The following is a 17156-nucleotide window of genomic DNA, read 5'->3' as shown; positions in this document are numbered from 1 at the left end:
CGCTCGCCAAGATCTTTTTATGACCTGCTGGTACCTACACAGAGATCTTATAGTTAACAAAATTTCATCATAATAAAAAAAACAAGAATGCTGTGTGTTGTGTATATCGTATTTACAATTCATCCCATTTGGCACTACGGTCTACGTAATATAGTCAATATTGTTAAAATCTAAGGAATGTATAGTAGGGTGGGAGAAGACAGGACACTTATATAGCACAAAACATCCGAATATCCTGATGGTGTTTCAAACAATTTACAACGGTCTCTGGGAGTCGTAAGAATGCGATTTTATAATTCTTTGAGAAAGGTTACTTTTTACCCCCACCCTATACTTAATAGGAAATTGAAACTTTAACTATTTTAATAAAAAAGTAAAGCCATGTGCGGTTGGAATAATTTGTGAAACAAGCGACCAGCTTAATTATTAACATGTCTTAGCCTTGAGCAATTTCTGTCGTTTTTCAATCATGTTTTGTTTCAGTATGGACGATGACGTATCCGTCTTTATTGGTTGTCTCTTTGAATTCAATTCCTGCATTCGACGCTCAATTTTCGTCGAGTTTTCGTTCGCTTTCGTGAATGAAACTTCTCTACTTATCCCTGGCGTCCCACATTCCCCTCTATCTTCAAACTTATACACCCTCTTCGGGATGACTCCATTTGTCTTTTCAGAGGAACGAGACGGCGAACTCCGGACTTCGGACGAAGGCTCTTCTTCCCCAGGGATGGAGATCGAAACCACTTTCTTTGGTTTATTCGTACGTAAAAGTTCAGCTTCTTTCTCAGACCCCCGATCCTTCTTCCTCCTCTCCATAAACTTTTCCTTAAGAGCGGATGGAGTGCTTCTGATGACGATAGCGGACTTTCTCTCCTGCAAAAATATAAAATTAAAACTTAATATTCCCTCGCTTCGTGATGCTTCATGTGATGAAAAACCAACTCTGGTCCAAGTCCCTAACGGGGCTCATAGTAAGACCCCTCCCAAGAAAAGTAGACTGTTTTCTCGTGAAGTGTTGCAAACATATCATTACATGCCCAGAGTATTTTATAGTAGGGTCTAGAACATGGGACACCTTTTCATTCTATTTTCTAGGCACATTTGGTGGTAAACAAAGAACATTCAGAAATATAAAACCGTATCCTCACGACTCCCATAGACCGTTGTTAATTGTTTAAAACACGATCAGCATATTTGGATATTATGTGTTAAATGTATCCAATCTTTCTCCGCAACACTTTATTTTAGATAAAACATCCAACTTCACTTACCCTCCTTCCCCGTTCAACGCGGTAAAATTCCTCCTTCGCTCTTATACGTTCCTCATACATCCACACACTGCGATAATCTTCACAAAATTCGTGGATGGATTTAAGCATAACTGCGCATGATTCCTACAATAGATATAAAAACTTTCTTTAATTTGATAACTATGGTGATACGATGATAAGCATGTCTGCCTCTAGCCCGGAGGTTACAGATAATGTGTTTGTGTATGAAACAGAACATCTGTGTTAAAACGACTATCGTCGCCCGGCATATAAGGATAAATAAGTTACACACGTAGTAACTTGCAAGAAGACATGAGGTGTATGAAAACAGTATTATAACAATTGTTGCTTCCCCGCCACGCGAGGGTAAGTAGGTTACACTTATTCTTATCAGTTGTTAAATACCTAACTTCCAGACTACACATTACCATTTCCTGTGTTGCAGATACGGGCACGAAATATTTATGGAATTTTTCGGCAACAGTCACAGTTGCTTGGTAAAACTTTGCTTGTTCTCGCATTTTCTCAGTAGCTGTGAAAATATATGTTAAGATATTTTAATAAATAATAAGTTAATAAGACCTTCTACAACGAAATCAATTTTATTTAATACCTGAACTCCGCTGTTTTAAATCTTAAATACCGAGATCAAAACAATGGGCAAAAAAAGAGAGAATTTATTTAACAGCAAAAACAACAACCATAAACACGCTATGAAAGTTTACGAAATGTTCACCTTGTTCTAAAAATGCTTCCAGTTTATCTTTAAACACAGAAAGTTCTTCTTCGGTTGTGCTTTCTTTCTCGATCGATGGCAGAAGGCGGTTCTTGCATTCCTCCAACGTGACGGCGGTTTCTTCTAAAATATCAGCCAGATCTGGGAGCGATGACGTAGTAGCTCTTGTGAGCGTCATCTGATCAGGGATACCAATGGGATCCTCACATCGAGGGGTAAGAAGAACCTTATAAAAAACACATTTATATATAGTGGGCTGGGGGAAAGACACCTGTTCTTTCTATTTTCCCCATTTGATAGCAAACAAAAAAATTCAAATAAATACAAAATCGTATCCTCACGACCCCCAAAGACCGTTGTTAATTGTTTAAAACACGGTGAGGGTATTTGGATATTATGTGCTAAAAGTGTCCCATCTTCCCCACCCTACTATAACATGCTGGAAGTGTTATTCTACTTTATTATGCTTCAAACATAAACAGCTCGTTTATTTGTCTGCCAGTTATTATTATATTATTATTACCGAATCTTCTAGTTTGCCCTCCAGTTTCAATTGTTCCCTTGTAATTTTCACAACGTATTGTAGCAATGTCATTCCACCATCCTGTAAAAAAAAAGTTGCTCATAAATAAAATTAAGGACCATTGGGTTACAGCAATTGTCGTTAAGTGCCTTGCGCACCCCTTCCCCCCAAAATGGTAGCAGCGAAGAGCCTAGAACTAATAACCTCTGGGTTGGAGACATCTGTGATAACCATCATCTCACGAACATGCAACACCCAGTATATAATAAGTCGTAATGCACACCTGTGACTTGACGTCCTTTAGCTTCGGAAGTATTTCAAGATGGTAACCATCAGCGTTTCCTCTTTGCGTTCCTCGGTTCATTTTGTTTCCCAACATTAATATTATTTCAAACGTCTTTTTTAAGGTGTCGCTGTAGAAGATCAATTATGCTGATTAAACTATACCTCGGTAACTGTTTAAAATACAAGCAAATAAAACTATATAGTAGACTGGTCCATTTGATATGGTAGTAACAAAAAATATTTACAGAATTATATGACTGCACGACTCTAAAAGAGTGTTGTTAAAATTGCGATTGGGAAATATGGGATATTATTATAGTAGGGTGGGGGAAGTTGGGACAAATTTTAACCCTATTTTCTAGTCCAATGTGGTAGTAAACAAGGAACTTTTAAAGAATTATAAAACTATATGCTCAAGACTCCCATAGACCGTTGTTAACTATTTAAAACACAATCAGGATATTCGGATATTATGCGCCGAAAGTGTCCCACCTTCCCCCATCCTCCTATATATACCAAAGGTATTTATCTTACTCCACAGCAGTGCTATATGCATAAAAGTAAGCAGTTTCGCAACATTTTCGACTTTATACGAACCAATGCCCAAATATAATACAAGACGGCAAATTAATTTTTCTACAACCCCTAAAAGCCATGCAAGAAAAACACTTTATAATATAGTATATCTCTTTTTTATCCCCTTACTTTCCAAACACCGGTAACATTAATATTCACCTTTGCATGATTTGTGAACACGCATCATGCCAAGCTGTCAGCTGCTCGTGGACGTCGACCATACGATCGGGGAATCTCTTGGCAAATATCCAGCACTGGAGAACGAAAGCATCAAGTACTTCATGTAATAAGGTAAACAAATTGAAAAATTATAAAAACGTTTAAAAAATTATAAAAATTATTTCTCCAAAAAACATTGAAAAATTATAAAACCTGACTCTCGCGATTTTCAAGACTGCTCTTATTTGTTTTAAACGCGACCAGGATATTTGTTGGATATTAGGTGTTAAAAGTGTCTCATCTTCCCCCTCCCTACTACGCTATTACAATTTTTCGTAATGAGAACCCACAACTTGTCAGAGAAATTCTAACGCAAGGCGAAATTGGAAATAAGATGACGAAAGCGTATTTCAGATCAGCCTGGCAATTGAATACAAAATATATTTAGGTTACCTGCAGCCTTTCATTTAAGCTAGGAATCATAGCCAACATCATTACGAACTGTTCGGGTTTATCTAAGATGGCGTTGGGTCGTCTTTTCAAAGCATCAGCAATGTCGTCTAATTCTTCTGGTGAAGGTCTTACGTCGTATAAGGCTTGGAGTCTGTGGGAATATAGGAATAAGCATTAAAGAGTGAGTTATAAAGTTCAACTTGAAAAAATATAGCCTGTAACCCAGGCGTAAGTTTCGTAAACTAGCCGTTGCTGATGTGTTATCAGTAGGAGAGAAAACTTTGATGCAAAAAAGCAATAAATCCAAGTTGTTGGCCATACAATAAAATAAAAGAAAAAATCCGCCAAAAATAATCTTCCACAAAGTTACATATGCGTGGTAGCACTCATTCATTCGTCGCTACATATCTATTTTAACTCACGCATCGGCATCCAGCTTAGTGTCGTCCATCGTCACAATTGCGTCATGAATCTCTTCGATTGGAAGTCGCACAGAGTTCGCTCTGATGCCAACCTGGCGTGATCGTTCCATGGCAAGAACTTTCAATGTTCGGTTTTTATCATCGGATCTCGAAGTGTCGCCTCCTTTCGATCTGCTGGAGTGCTGAGGCGAAGGCAGCGGCTTTTGGAACAACCTTGTGGGAAATGAATCGTCATAAAGATACGTAAACTAATTGTTCCTATACCTATAGGTTGGCGTTTTATTTTAAACAAACAAGAATAAAAAAGTGATAAATTGGTTAGATCTCTAAAATAACATAATTTGACAAGAAATAAAGTTAAAAAATAACAAACATGCTTTTAACAGATACAGGGTATTTTCCCGAAATTTCTATTAATCTTTCCTACTTTTCAAATTCGTCTTCATCGAACATAATATCTCCCTCGACTTCTTTCCAGAACAATTTAGTTTTCACTTCGTGGTTTTCCTGGCAAGTGATCTTATTCCAGAACAACGATTTCATGTTCGAGCCTTCGTCAAACTTGGTGGGTAGGGGGGACATAGGGGGCATGGGTGAAGGGGGTGGGGGGCTTAACTGGGTGAAAGCATGGAATGTAAATAAGATTTATCTTTATGTTTTATACACATCGTGTCCGTTTACAAGTTAGCTCGTATATGTAACTTAGTTATTCTTGCGTGGCAAGACATATAATACAGATGATGCTGTTCTGTATCGTAGAGCTCGAGCACGCTATGGAGTTATCGCATACGTAACTTTTTAACCATTTTAATGATGCTGACAATTTAAACAACTCAAAAGTAACCACTATCTTAGGTGCCTTTTCTAAAAATAACATAGGTCTACAATGGTAGCAGCTTCGAGCCTCGAACCCATACCTTCTGGACTAAAGAATTAATCAGGCGCGCTTTGTGCCAGCACGGTGGTGCACTATATTAGAATCACGAAACTTTGATTCTTAAAATATTCAGCTTACCGGGATGTAATCATTCTCGTATAACTTATCGTCGTTGATGAGTGAATTCGATGAAAAAAGTGAAACGCCAGTGCTTTCCTGGGTTAGGTCGGTCAGGTTGCGGTGATCGTGCCCGTTTACCAACGATGTTTCTATAGAATTATAAATGGATAAAAAATGAATGTAACTTATTTATTCTCGCGTAGCGAGAAAATGTTATGACTTATCACCCGGATGTTCTGTTTCACATACCTCGTGTTCCCTTATGAGTTGCATGTAACTTTGTAAAAATATTTCTATTTTTATGTATCACTGACAATTTAGACAAACCATTAGCCACCACTAAGGTAAAGCAATTGGCATTAAGCGGAATACGTATTCTATGGGTGTGGTAACCCCTTTTTCACTTGCCGGCAAAACTAAACTGCTTGCCACGATTCACGATTTATTATCAAAAGAAAAACTGTTACATTAAATATTGTATAGAATAATATATACCTTCAAGAATATATACTCTATCGTCGATAAATCGAGTCCGTTTCTTTGTTCTTTCAGCAGATCTGTGTTCGATAAATGAGTCGTTATTGTAGGAGGCCGAGTCCAATTGCTTCTCAAATCTTTGCATTGGTTCATTGCCCGGTGAGGTTTTACTTTAAAAATATTGACCTTGCATTTCAACGAATATACAAGACGGCAACATACATTTGAATATGGTGGGTAGTGTGGAGTAAGATGGGTACCGTTAGCACATAATATCTAAAATATATCCGAATCGTGTTTTGAAAATTAACAACGCTCTTTCACACGCGTAAATATTCGGCTCTACAATTCGGTCCTCTTTGTTTATCCTTAGTTTATATTTTAACGACTCGTTTTGTTGTGAATTCCCTTCTCGTTAGTGTTTTAATAAAATTTGATCTCCGCTGCTGTTTTCGTGGAAATAAATAAAATTTATGTTTTGTAATGTTGTTATCTGACTATTATAGTATTGTGTTATAAAATCTTTTTTAACTTACCCGTTTGAATTTTCTGGCGTCCCATTGTACAACATAGACGCATTAAGGATGCTTTTCTCGGAGGTTTGTGTTGCTGTTGTATTGGACGGTGATGAGTCAGCTTCTTTTACATCGAAGTGTTTAGCATTGTTGGTTGGGTTGTTCATATTCGGCCGCGGGACATGGGGCGTGGTTCGCACTTGCGATTTTTGTGAAGAGTCTTGGGTTAATTGTTCGTCACAAATCTTATTCTTCTCAATATTAGACCTCCCTTTTGCTACTGGAGGTACTTCGTTCGCCACACCTGGTCCAGGTGAATGCGCCACAGCAGTTGGATTAGTGGCGTTCTTGAACCGCTGAGGGCCAACGCTCCCACTCTTCGTTGTGGAACTATTTACCTGACTCTCCTTGGAATAGCTTAAACTCTGCTTAGTAGAACCTAAGTGGACTCCCTTTAAATTCTTGTGATCCACGTAATTACTGTCGTCATATTTTGGTGACGTTTTCTTCGCGGCCGCAACGCGTTTTCGAGGACTTTCCATGCAGTGTGTTTGTTCTTCGTGTTTGTTTTCATTTTTACTTTTACTTGATGGCGTCTTAATTTCTTCTGTTGTTACTTCTGTTATAACAGGTGTCTTCAGACAAGACCTAAAAAACAGATATTTCAACACGTTTATCCAGACTGATACATTTTTAATCCGACAACAATAAAACAGCACTCTTGTAAATAATTTATACTTAAATGTCGTTTTACAACCGGGTTTTGACGCAAACACACGAAAGCGTCTCTTTACCTTTGTCGTTCCTCGTTTTCCGTCACGTAGCTAAGACTTTTCATCACTTTCCCGCCAAAAAACGAATCCTCGGTGGCGGCTGTTAATGTTTTGGTTGACGTCAACACATCCGTCATGTAGTTTGACTCGTTACGAGGCGAAGCTCTGATTCTTGCCTAAAATTAGATTTTGTTATGCGGACAGTTTTGGTGTTTTACAAGACATCCGCACGCACCCCCGAATCGTGACGCACTTATACCAGATTTGCTTACCGATAACTAATGCGCAAACCTTCAATCCGAGTAACGTCCCAACTCTATTAGCTATTTACAATACGTTAATTGACGATTTGACGTCATATGCACTTATACTTAAGTATCAGAAAAAAACGACAAGCACAAAATTGAGTTTTGATTGTAAGCTATACGCACAATTAATGTACCTCACCTTACTATATACCTGGTATTTCATACCAACAACCCAGAAGAGCCTCGTTTAATTTACACTATAAGTGTTATACAAAAACAAACTGTTCGGAGATATAATATTAAAGTTATAACAAATACAGTAGGGTTGGGTAGGATTGGACATTTTAAGCACATAATATCCAAATATCCTGATCGTGTTTTAAACGATTAACAATGGTATGTGAGTCGTGAGTATACGGTTTCTTTAAATTTTCTTTTTTTACTACCAAATGTGACAAGAAAACTGAATAAATAGGTGTCTAATCTCCCCCACCCACTATATACGAGTGTTATATAAACATATAAGTTCACCTGAATTTCTGCTCCTTGACAATTTTCAGTTTCGATACAGATTTTCAAAACCGCTTTACCGCCATCTGCTCCACCGGCATCTTTCATGCGACGACGTTGGGGAACTTTTGGTGCCTGATGTTGTACGCCTTCCACCATCGACTTATTCTTTGCTTGATTCACAACTCTTGCCACATCAGTCCATCGATAAACATGAACCGAATCTTCGAACTGCCTCCCGTTTGTCAAACTTTCAATATGTCCCAAGTCGAGCAGTTTTTGAGCGTACCTCGCTGCTCTATGGCGGGATCCTTCAAATTTTCCATAATAGACCAATAAGCGGTCGATTAAAACCTTCCCTTTGAAAACATCCCTTGCTTCCCCATCAGACAAAATATCTGCATGTGGGGAAATAATCAACGAATCATCCGTCGATTCTTTAGGAAAGTGAGGACTCCCTTTATCCTTTAGTTCAGCTTTGCTTTTAGTGGGACTCGACATTTTCTCTATAAACGTGACTTTACATTTTCACCTCGCTTTACTTTAGCATTGGTAGAACCTATTAATTAACAATAAATAAAACAACGATATGGGATATATATAACTGCTTACTAAATTATTACCGATTTCATCACGTAATAACATATCATATGCAACTAAACGATAACCGGTTTATAAACCTATACCCCAACTGTTTCTCGCCCTTGCTACTTCATTTATGAATACACAATCTAAAGTAAGAAACTCCCATACGTTTCATAAGCTAAACAAACATCTAAAATGTCGATAGCTCTCTACTTGAAAGCTCAAACATCTGAAGCGTCGTTCAAAAGTAGCCAATTGTTCACAATCCAACCAACCATCTTCAACTGCCTTTTCTCTATTTACACGCGAACGGAAAGAATTAAAGCGCCGCAACTGCGACGGGCATGAAGTCGGCGCGCTTGCTTACTACAAAACCTAAGAAAACCAGATAAACGTCCAAAATGCGTTACATAATTCTGTACCATGATTGCATTGAAACAAACGTTATAGACAACTATACTGTAATAGTTCTTCTGGAGTCCCAGTTTGTTGTGTGTTCACATTGATACCTTACTCATTAGCAGTTGAATTCTTTAGTCCCTTGTTAACTATAGCGAGTTAACAATGATAAGTAATTGATATCTTAGCGTCCCTGTCGCTATGTAGGGAACATATGGAACTCTGGTGTAACATTTAATGAAACAATAAACACTCTACGCCGTTATAGTAAACCACGTATATGTTCCAGCTTTATTTAGCGGGATAAATTCACTTTATAGTTATTAAACTAGCGTTAATTGTGTGAATATAAGATGAATAACGTTATCGCTCATAATGTCCCATATTTCCCAATATTGTTTTTAACAATTACCAAGGCTCTTTTAGAGTCGTAAGGGAGGACATATAGTTCTAAAAATATCCTTTGCTTACTACCAGATATAATTAGAAAAGAGATTAAAAACATCCGCCATATTACCCCAATCAACTATATACATGAAACTTTTAAAACAGCATGGCAACAAATAAATGCAAGGCAGTGCAGAAGTATGTTTAGATTTACAACTACGCAGTTAATGTTTCACTCTTAAAGATATGTCGCATAAAGTATGGTGGGGGAAGACGGGCAACTTTAGCACCGACCGTGTTTTAAACAATTCTATGGGAGTCGTCGGGTTGCGGTTTTATAATTCTTTGAACATTCTTTGTTCACTTCCAAATGAGGCGAAAATAGAATGAAAAGTGTCCCATCTTACCCCACGTTACTGAGTAAGTCGAGTGTCCAAAAAATAAAAGTTCTGATATCAACAATTACTCTGGTACTGCGGATGTCACTTCTTGGTTTGAATGATTTCTTAACGGTGACGTAAGCATCATGGGAAAAGCTAGAAACGAGCAAATTACAGACAGAAGGTTAAACATTACGTTGATATCATAGGCCGTGGTTGACCAGCGCCTTGGGCCGCTCGTGTTTAGAATGTAAGTAGAAAATACGAGCCACCATATATCAGATACGATAGATAGAACACTGAATATAATTGTCCGCAACATTATTCGCATTATCTTGCGCTGTAGCTTCAGTGAATAGGGTCGGTTGGACTGCTTGGCGTGACGGGATACCCGTCTTTCAGAAACCTTTTTTTTAGGGGATGAACTCGAAACTGGAGCATCTGTGGTTGAAGTAACATCGCATTGTCCATCTACTGTTACAATACTTCGTTCTTTATTCTGATCATCCACGTTTTCATTCCGATCTTTTGGTGATCCGCTCCAGGCGGATGCCTCCTGCATCTTCCGATGTCGCATTAACGGGTAGACGAATAGCGCGATCAGTACTAACTGGCTTAGCACCAGTAGCGCAACAGACACAGCCCATCCTATAGTTTCCACTATGTTAAAGCTAGGTTTGTATGTACAACCACGCGCAGATGATGGGTAAGATACTGGTGTCAATGTAACGACGATCGCACCAAGTCCAGAGAAAAAGATGACGAGAAAACTGGAAGCACTGACGAAGCGGAGAAAACGATTATAGCTTACGTTCAACATTTTGTTGGCGTAGAATGTTCGCTGTCTCAGCCATAGAAAAAGGTAGACACATGCTGTAACAAGGCAGTACATAGCAAACGACATATCAGAGATAATCTCACACTCGTAATCCTTGCCTTCGCCGATTCCCAAATGAAATGTCGCAAAACTTGTGACGTAACGTAAAATCGTCATAACAGCACACAGAACGACCGACGAGTATATCACACCTGAAAAATACAGATCCAAAAATATAAATACAATATTTGTAAAGGCAGAAATCACAGTTTAGTTTAATCTTCTGTGTAATCTAAATTTAGAACATAGATGTGACAACGCGTTCAGTTGTCATATGATTGATCATTAATGTATTTATATTATACCTTACGTCATTTGTTGTATCTTTGCGTGCACGTTGTGTTTTTTATTTGCGGATCGAGAACAAATATAGCACATGTATGGTAAATATGATCATAAACAATTAGCTACAAATATATACGTGGTAACTCGCTGGCAGCACAAGTTGTTGTGCAACAGAACACTCGTGTTATAACGATTGAACTTGCCTCAACATGCGAGGATAAATAAATTACATTTATTCAATTACCCATAAAGTTACGTAACTGGTAACTCGTAAGCGGGTAAGGAAGGAACAGAACATCGGTATTTTATCGACTGTAGTTGTCCCCACACACAAGAAATTGTAATAAATAAATTACATTTATTCATCCATATATACCTGCGCTTAGTTGTTGTGATTTTCTTTTAGCAGTAGTACACCATTTATCAGTCTTTATTCCATAATGTGTCACTGAGAAAGTAATCCAAAGAGCAAGCAGAATAAGCAAAGCATTAATTATAGTGGGTACGATCCAATCTACGTCGGTATAACTGAACTCTTTTGGATTCCCGAACGTCGAGTTCGCTGCTGATACATTCGAAATAACCAATGTTGTTTTTGAACTTGCCATGGTGTCTGTTGATGATTTTGCCGGCTGATGGCTAGTTATATAAGAGTGTATATGATTCCTATCAAATATACTTTCAAAACATTTTTAAAACCTTTGGCTGAAAAAATATGGGTAAAATAAAAATGACAAACAAATAGTAGAATGGGTAAGTAGTGAAACCTTTAGCACAAAGCATCCAAATATCCGGAACGTGTTTTAAACCATAACAACGGTCTATGGGAGTCGTGAGGATATTTATAAATCTTTGAATGTTCTTTGTTTCCTACCAATGGGTGGGGAAAAATAGAATGAAAAGGTGTGCCATCACCCCCCACCCTACTATACATAAATAAAAGATGCGATGATTAATACACAGCTCGAAAAGTATAAAACAAAAAATATATAAACAAGTATGTATTAATAAAACATAACACGATAAAAAACAACTGGAATAAACAAAAGCAATAAATTAATTTAAATAATCTCCACCTGCGTATATAAATATATAATACTGTGGGGTAAGGTGGGACACCTTTAGCACATAATATTCACTTATCCTAATCGTGTTTTAAACAAAGATCAATTTTTCATGCGACTTTTTATATTTACTACCAAATAGGACGAGAAAATAGAATGAAAATGTGGCCCATTTTCCCACACCCTACATAAGAAACACGTTATGCCAAAGCCTTCTTGGCGATCAAAGGTGCGAACCACTTTAATCGTAATCTTACTTGCTTTGCAGTTTTAATATCGCTGGTCTTCTTCCCCGCGTTTTAGTAATCTAATACACATACAGCTAGCTGGTGCGGCTCCAGGTCCAACAACCAACATACGATTTTCACTTAAATTGACATCATTACACCAAGACAGATTCGGCTCCACTTGCACTCGTCTGATGATTTATACTTCATGCATGCTTACCAAACATTAATGATTCATTCACCATATATGCCGCTAACTCTTGCTGACCGTTTGCGACTGCCAGCACAGAGTCTGCGATACGTTTATTAAAACGAAACGAGAGTGTTCTTGTGTTTTGGGTCTAATTTAGGAAACACGACTTGCTTTATTTTATCGCGAAAAAAAAAACGCTACGCGCTAGCAAACAAATAGTTCCCTGTAGCTAGATGTCAATATTCTGGTGTCTTACACACACATATATATAAATATAATATATTTGGGCATTGGAGACATGGGATTACAATATATAGCCTCGGGGCTTAACTTTTAAGGTTAAATGTGACTGTGACCAGAAGTATAAAATACGGCATTATAGGAAATTTGTATTCATAAAGTATAACAATTCTGTTTGCAATTTAATTAAAGAATAAATATTTCATGCACCGCCTGCTGATTAAAACTGTATTGCACAAATATTATACTGTCTTTAAAAACGTTATCGGTTCGTTATCTGTTCTGTAATCAAGAAATAGGTTTTTTGTCCAACTGCAATCCTAAGACCTATTGCCCATTGTCGTTCTTATTCATGGCTCGCTCTAAACGTAAGTGGAAGTAACTACGTTGAACCAACTTTTCACGATATCTTATATTACAGCTTACTAACTAACGACCGTATAAGCCAAATAACCCGTGCCTCTCAAAGGCCACCACAATGTAAACACATGACAATCTATCTGTATCAACGAATCGATTAATATTTCCTAGTCATCAGCATTGTAAGTATACAAAAAGCTGAGTATCTGTTTAACGCTGTTCAGTCTTTTATTTGGACTCTACTTCTTCTACCTTTTACGTACATATAACATTACATTGTCTGCAAGCCTGCAATTCGACGTCGTTTCGGTCCGAAGAGGCTTATTATTTATTCAATGTGTGTAGTATGCAGACATAAGGTAAACCCGTTTGTAAACCACGAACTATCTACACGTATAAATATCGTTTCGCAGAATATAGTCGCCGGTGGATATATCTTCGCACGATAAAAGTTATGCAACAGTGTTTGCGATAAAAGAAGCGCCTCTTTTTCTGCGTAAAACCAATTTTTCTGCTTATAGGCCAAACAGATATAACCTAATTTGAATTCACCAAAATAAACACTCTATAAGTAATAAACCACCCTTATCGAATCAATTTTCCTGGATTGACGAGCACATCTTTGGCAATCTATACCCAAAACAGCACCTGCGTTTACTTTCATACAATATAACACGTCTCCAAATATAAAACGTGTAGTTAGAAGGCGCTATTGTTGCGAGATAAGGGAACGGTAAGGAACCTGGCAATCATCCTATCTTCTCACCTTCAATGAAAAGTTACTCGGCCACTATATAGCACACTCGTTATTATAAGGACATTGATAACGATGTTCATTGGAATAAGTACAACCGATTGCGACAGAGAAACCACAAATAAACACTTTCTGATGGAACTTTTCCTTCACCTGTATTTAGCTACGTTTGAAATAAGGCCTAAGTTTTCTTTAACTTGTAATTGTGGCTTAAACTTTTGACTGTAAGAATATCACGATAATACCTTTGCATCACTCACGCTAATTAATTATTTGATAAGACATTTCCTGTCTCGACATTATAACATATACCCAACATTTTGTATGACGTGTTTCCGATTTTAACTCAACAGTTTTACATCACGTATTACCGTTGCAGAGGGGCTGTAGTTTAGCGTTTTCTTAAAACTGGAAGGGGTTACTTAGGTTTAAGGCGCGATGTCACCACCACTGTGGGTATACCTCGGTCAAACACACATTTAGCGGTAATTGCTGCACACGAATTTCAAAGGAATTCCATTGCCCGAGCACGATAGGACGCCCAGGCACGTCAACAACACACGCCAAATATAATAGGTTGTCGTAAGATGGGACATGTATGTATTTTATTTACTCGTCTCATTTAGTTGTAAACAAATATACTGACAATTTTATGAAACCTTATCCTCACGACTTCCATGAAGCGTTGTTAAAAACAATTACGATATTTTGATATTATGTGCTAAAGTTGTCTCATCTTACCCCACAGTATACTATATACTAAACTACATAGACAGTTTGGATTATACTGTAAAATACATTGAGTCTTGTACCCTCTACTTCCCTTATACGTCATGGCGTCTTGCAATCAAGACAAAATCAAAGTAAAATCACTCTCTAATTATAGCTATATAGTGGTCCACAATACCCGCTTCAACCAAACTTGCTTACAAAGTTCCCATGTGCCCAAGCGACCATTGTTTTATGAGGTCACGGAAGTCACTGCTTCCCCTTTCCCATACAATTTGTTGTACGTTCATATGCAACGTATTTTGTTTGTTAAGCGGTGCATTTAAAACCTATTGTACTCTAATAATACGTTTCTTCCTTGAATAAAGTTGGAATCACCACAAACCTATTTTTGCACTATTTTGTTTTAATTAAACAGGCGACGACTGGATCATAGTAATCTATAAATACAACTTTTTGTGATACAATCATCCAACAACTCGGGTAACAACTCGGGTAACGCCATATTGAAACATGGTGCTCATTCTTCTTTATCCAACAATTTAAACTCTATTTTACAATTATTGCATTGGGTAACTGTTTTGCTTTTATGTCTTGAAGCCTTTCGTTGAAAACGATTCGGGAACAATAACGTTCACACGTTGAAATTTTGATTTTAGATTTTAAGCAGAAATGAATTTATTATGTTAAATGTGGTTTAGAATAAGAAAATAGAAACATAATCTCAAGAGTCCGGTGTAACAAGGGATTCGGGTGTATCAAGAATTATCGGGACAGCATGGTACATACATACTAACGTTTTTTTTTAAGGTAGTGTCGATGTATTTTATTCTGCAAATAAAATTCGTTTACCACCAAATACGGCGATTAAAAGCAATGAAATCATCTTACCCAGAGTCCGTATATAAACATGTTTATAAGAAGGGCCATCTTACCCCAACCTACTATAAGATTTCTATGATTTAACCGTTCCACTTCGGCACACACCAGATAGTAAAACAACTGAAGCGAAAACCGTAAACAATGAAAGAAGAGAGAACGAGACGTGGCAAAAATTTGATTTCAATTTTTGCGTTTCCAGTTTGACGAGTTTTGTTGGTTGGATTTTCAGTTTTATAAGCGCTATCATAGTAGTTTTATAAGCGCTGTCATAAATAGCAGTGTTGTACTACAGTCAGCCCGATTCTCCCCGACGAATCGGGGTTAAAGCGGGTATGTGTATTCGAATCATTAGGCGTCTGACGTGATCAATACCATGGGCATATATGTTTATGTTTCATATATAATTTACTAATTTAATGAGATATGTGTATCGTTTTAATGACAATACTGTTTTACCTTTTAGATTGTTACATCTAGCATACAAATTGCAACAGCATCGTTGTACCATGCCAGAAAAATGCAGCAAAACCTTGTGTTTGTTTGATGTAGATGGAACTCTTACTCTGCCTCGACAAAAAGTTACTCAAGATATGAAAGATTTCATGTTGGCACTGAGAGAAAAGGTTGTGGTCGGACTTGTTGGGGGTTCAGATTTGAACAAAATTGTTGAACAGCTTGGATCCAATCAAACTGATTTAATCAACTCTTATGATTATGTGTTTTCTGAAAATGGACTCGTTGCATACAAGGGGGGAGAATTTCTATCTGAGCAGTCAATTCAATCATATCTGGGTGATGAATTGTTGCAAGATTTTATCAATTATTGCCTCGGCTACATGGCTAAAATTAAACTGCCGGTTAAAAGAGGAACTTTTATTGAGTTCAGAAAAGGAATGTTAAATGTTTGTCCTGTAGGTCGTAGCTGCTCTCAAAAGGAACGAGAAGAATTTTTCCAATTTGACAAAACCCACAACATACGCAAGGATTTTGTTGCTGCTTTGCAAAAGCAGTTTGAAGGGAAAGGTTTAACTTTTTCTATAGGTGGGCAAATTAGTTTCGATGTCTTTCCAGATGGTTGGGACAAGAGGTTTTGCTTAGGACATGTGGCGAATGAAGGGTTCGAAACAATCCATTTTTTCGGAGACAAAACTATGGCAGGTGGAAACGACTTTGAAATCTTTTCCGATCCAAGAACAATAGGTCACACTGTCACTTCACCCGATGATACAAAGAAACAAGTGTCTGAATTATTCTTTTAACTTTTTTGTTTAGTTTCAATAACAAACTAAAATGTGCAGTTAGGTAAAATACATGGCCATATTACACCTTCTAAATGATAGACCAGTAACCTATCCTAGTATAATGACTGACATGTTATAATCAAGTATTCAGTGCAGAGTGTAAAACTATTATAGTTACTCATTGTGCTAGCTTTTATATATTCCATGTGTAAATACTGCACAAAGCTGCTTTACCTGGTAGCATTATATTATTCCTTTTTGTTTGCCATATTTTATAATAGCATTCATGATTTTATAGAAAATGAAAGTAATGTATATGAAATTTTTAAAATAAGATTTGTATTGCGTTGGTTTTAATTCTTTTTATAAAGAATGGCATTTTGGTTTCATCAATGTGTATTTTATCCACATGTATGATGTATCCCGTTTGATACTTTTTAATAAATGTGTTGCAGTAACAAGCAAAAGGTGCCCCATTAACCACAACCCAGAATTGTAAAAAGATGGGACTCTTAGCATACAAATTGAAACAGCATTTTTTGTACCATGCCAGAAGTTGTAAAAAATGTCTGCCAAAGGCCAGGAATAGAATACACTTACCCCAAATA

The 17156-nt window shown here is 37.3% G+C and overlaps 3 protein-coding genes across 5 annotated transcripts; 1 reads left to right on the top strand and 2 right to left on the bottom strand.

Moving 5' to 3' along the window:
* Positions 1-88: 88 nt before the first annotated feature.
* LOC108951118 (formin-C-like) lies at positions 89-8533 on the bottom strand. Of its 2 annotated transcripts, none has more exons than XM_018817856.2 (15): positions 7967-8533; positions 7209-7363; positions 6436-7062; positions 5918-6069; positions 5441-5571; positions 4853-5040; positions 4426-4638; positions 4004-4154; positions 3551-3645; positions 2814-2943; positions 2531-2611; positions 2008-2233; positions 1700-1803; positions 1272-1394; positions 89-873 (listed from the first exon to the last, which is right to left on the bottom strand). In XM_018817856.2, exons 1-15 carry the CDS (start codon positions 8444-8446, stop codon positions 427-429), a joined length of 3303 nt encoding a protein of 1100 aa, XP_018673401.1. In that variant the 5' UTR covers positions 8447-8533; the 3' UTR covers positions 89-426. The 2 variants fall into 2 exon arrangements, with proteins under 2 accessions (XP_018673401.1, XP_026689678.1); XM_026833877.1 differs by having other exon boundaries at positions 5918-5979.
* On the top strand, positions 6121-17015 carry LOC100177626 (phosphomannomutase 2-like). The gene is made up of 2 exons (XM_004225765.4): positions 6121-6132; positions 15771-17015. Exon 2 carries the CDS (start codon positions 15814-15816, stop codon positions 16564-16566), a length of 753 nt encoding a protein of 250 aa, XP_004225813.1. The 5' UTR covers positions 6121-6132; positions 15771-15813; the 3' UTR covers positions 16567-17015.
* LOC108951117 lies at positions 9474-12257 on the bottom strand. Of its 2 annotated transcripts, XM_026833882.1 has the most exons (3): positions 12180-12257; positions 11235-11497; positions 9474-10725 (listed from the first exon to the last, which is right to left on the bottom strand). In XM_026833882.1, exons 2-3 carry the CDS (start codon positions 11464-11466, stop codon positions 9779-9781), a joined length of 1179 nt encoding a protein of 392 aa, XP_026689683.1. In that variant the 5' UTR covers positions 11467-11497; positions 12180-12257; the 3' UTR covers positions 9474-9778. The 2 variants fall into 2 exon arrangements, with proteins under 2 accessions (XP_026689683.1, XP_018673399.1); XM_018817854.2 differs by lacking the exon at positions 12180-12257 and having other exon boundaries at positions 11235-11697.
* Positions 17016-17156: the final 141 nt, after the last annotated feature.

Source organism: Ciona intestinalis, chromosome 3 (assembly GCF_000224145.3).
Source record: "Ciona intestinalis chromosome 3, KH, whole genome shotgun sequence".
In the NCBI taxonomy this organism is placed as follows: Eukaryota; Metazoa; Chordata; class Ascidiacea; order Phlebobranchia; family Cionidae; genus Ciona; species Ciona intestinalis.
This window is presented reverse-complemented; position numbering and strand designations above follow the sequence as displayed.

Coding starts and splice junctions, on each gene's coding strand:
- LOC108951118 (XM_018817856.2), bottom strand. CDS start 8,446: ATGTCGAGTCCCACTAAAAGCAAAGCTGAACTAAAGGATAAAGGGAGT. Junction 5,572..5,917: donor TAGAGTATATATTCTTGAAG/GTATATATTATT, acceptor ATAATTCTATAG/AAACATCGTTGGTAAACGGG. Junction 1,804..2,007: donor GGAAGCATTTTTAGAACAAG/GTGAACATTTCG, acceptor ATATTTTCACAG/CTACTGAGAAAATGCGAGAA.
- LOC108951117 (XM_026833882.1), bottom strand. CDS start 11,466: ATGGCAAGTTCAAAAACAACATTGGTTATTTCGAATGTATCAGCAGCG. Junction 10,726..11,234: donor ATCACAACAACTAAGCGCAG/GTATATATGGAT, acceptor TGTATTTTTCAG/GTGTGATATACTCGTCGGTC.
- LOC100177626 (XM_004225765.4), top strand. CDS start 15,814: ATGCCAGAAAAATGCAGCAAAACCTTGTGTTTGTTTGATGTAGATGGA.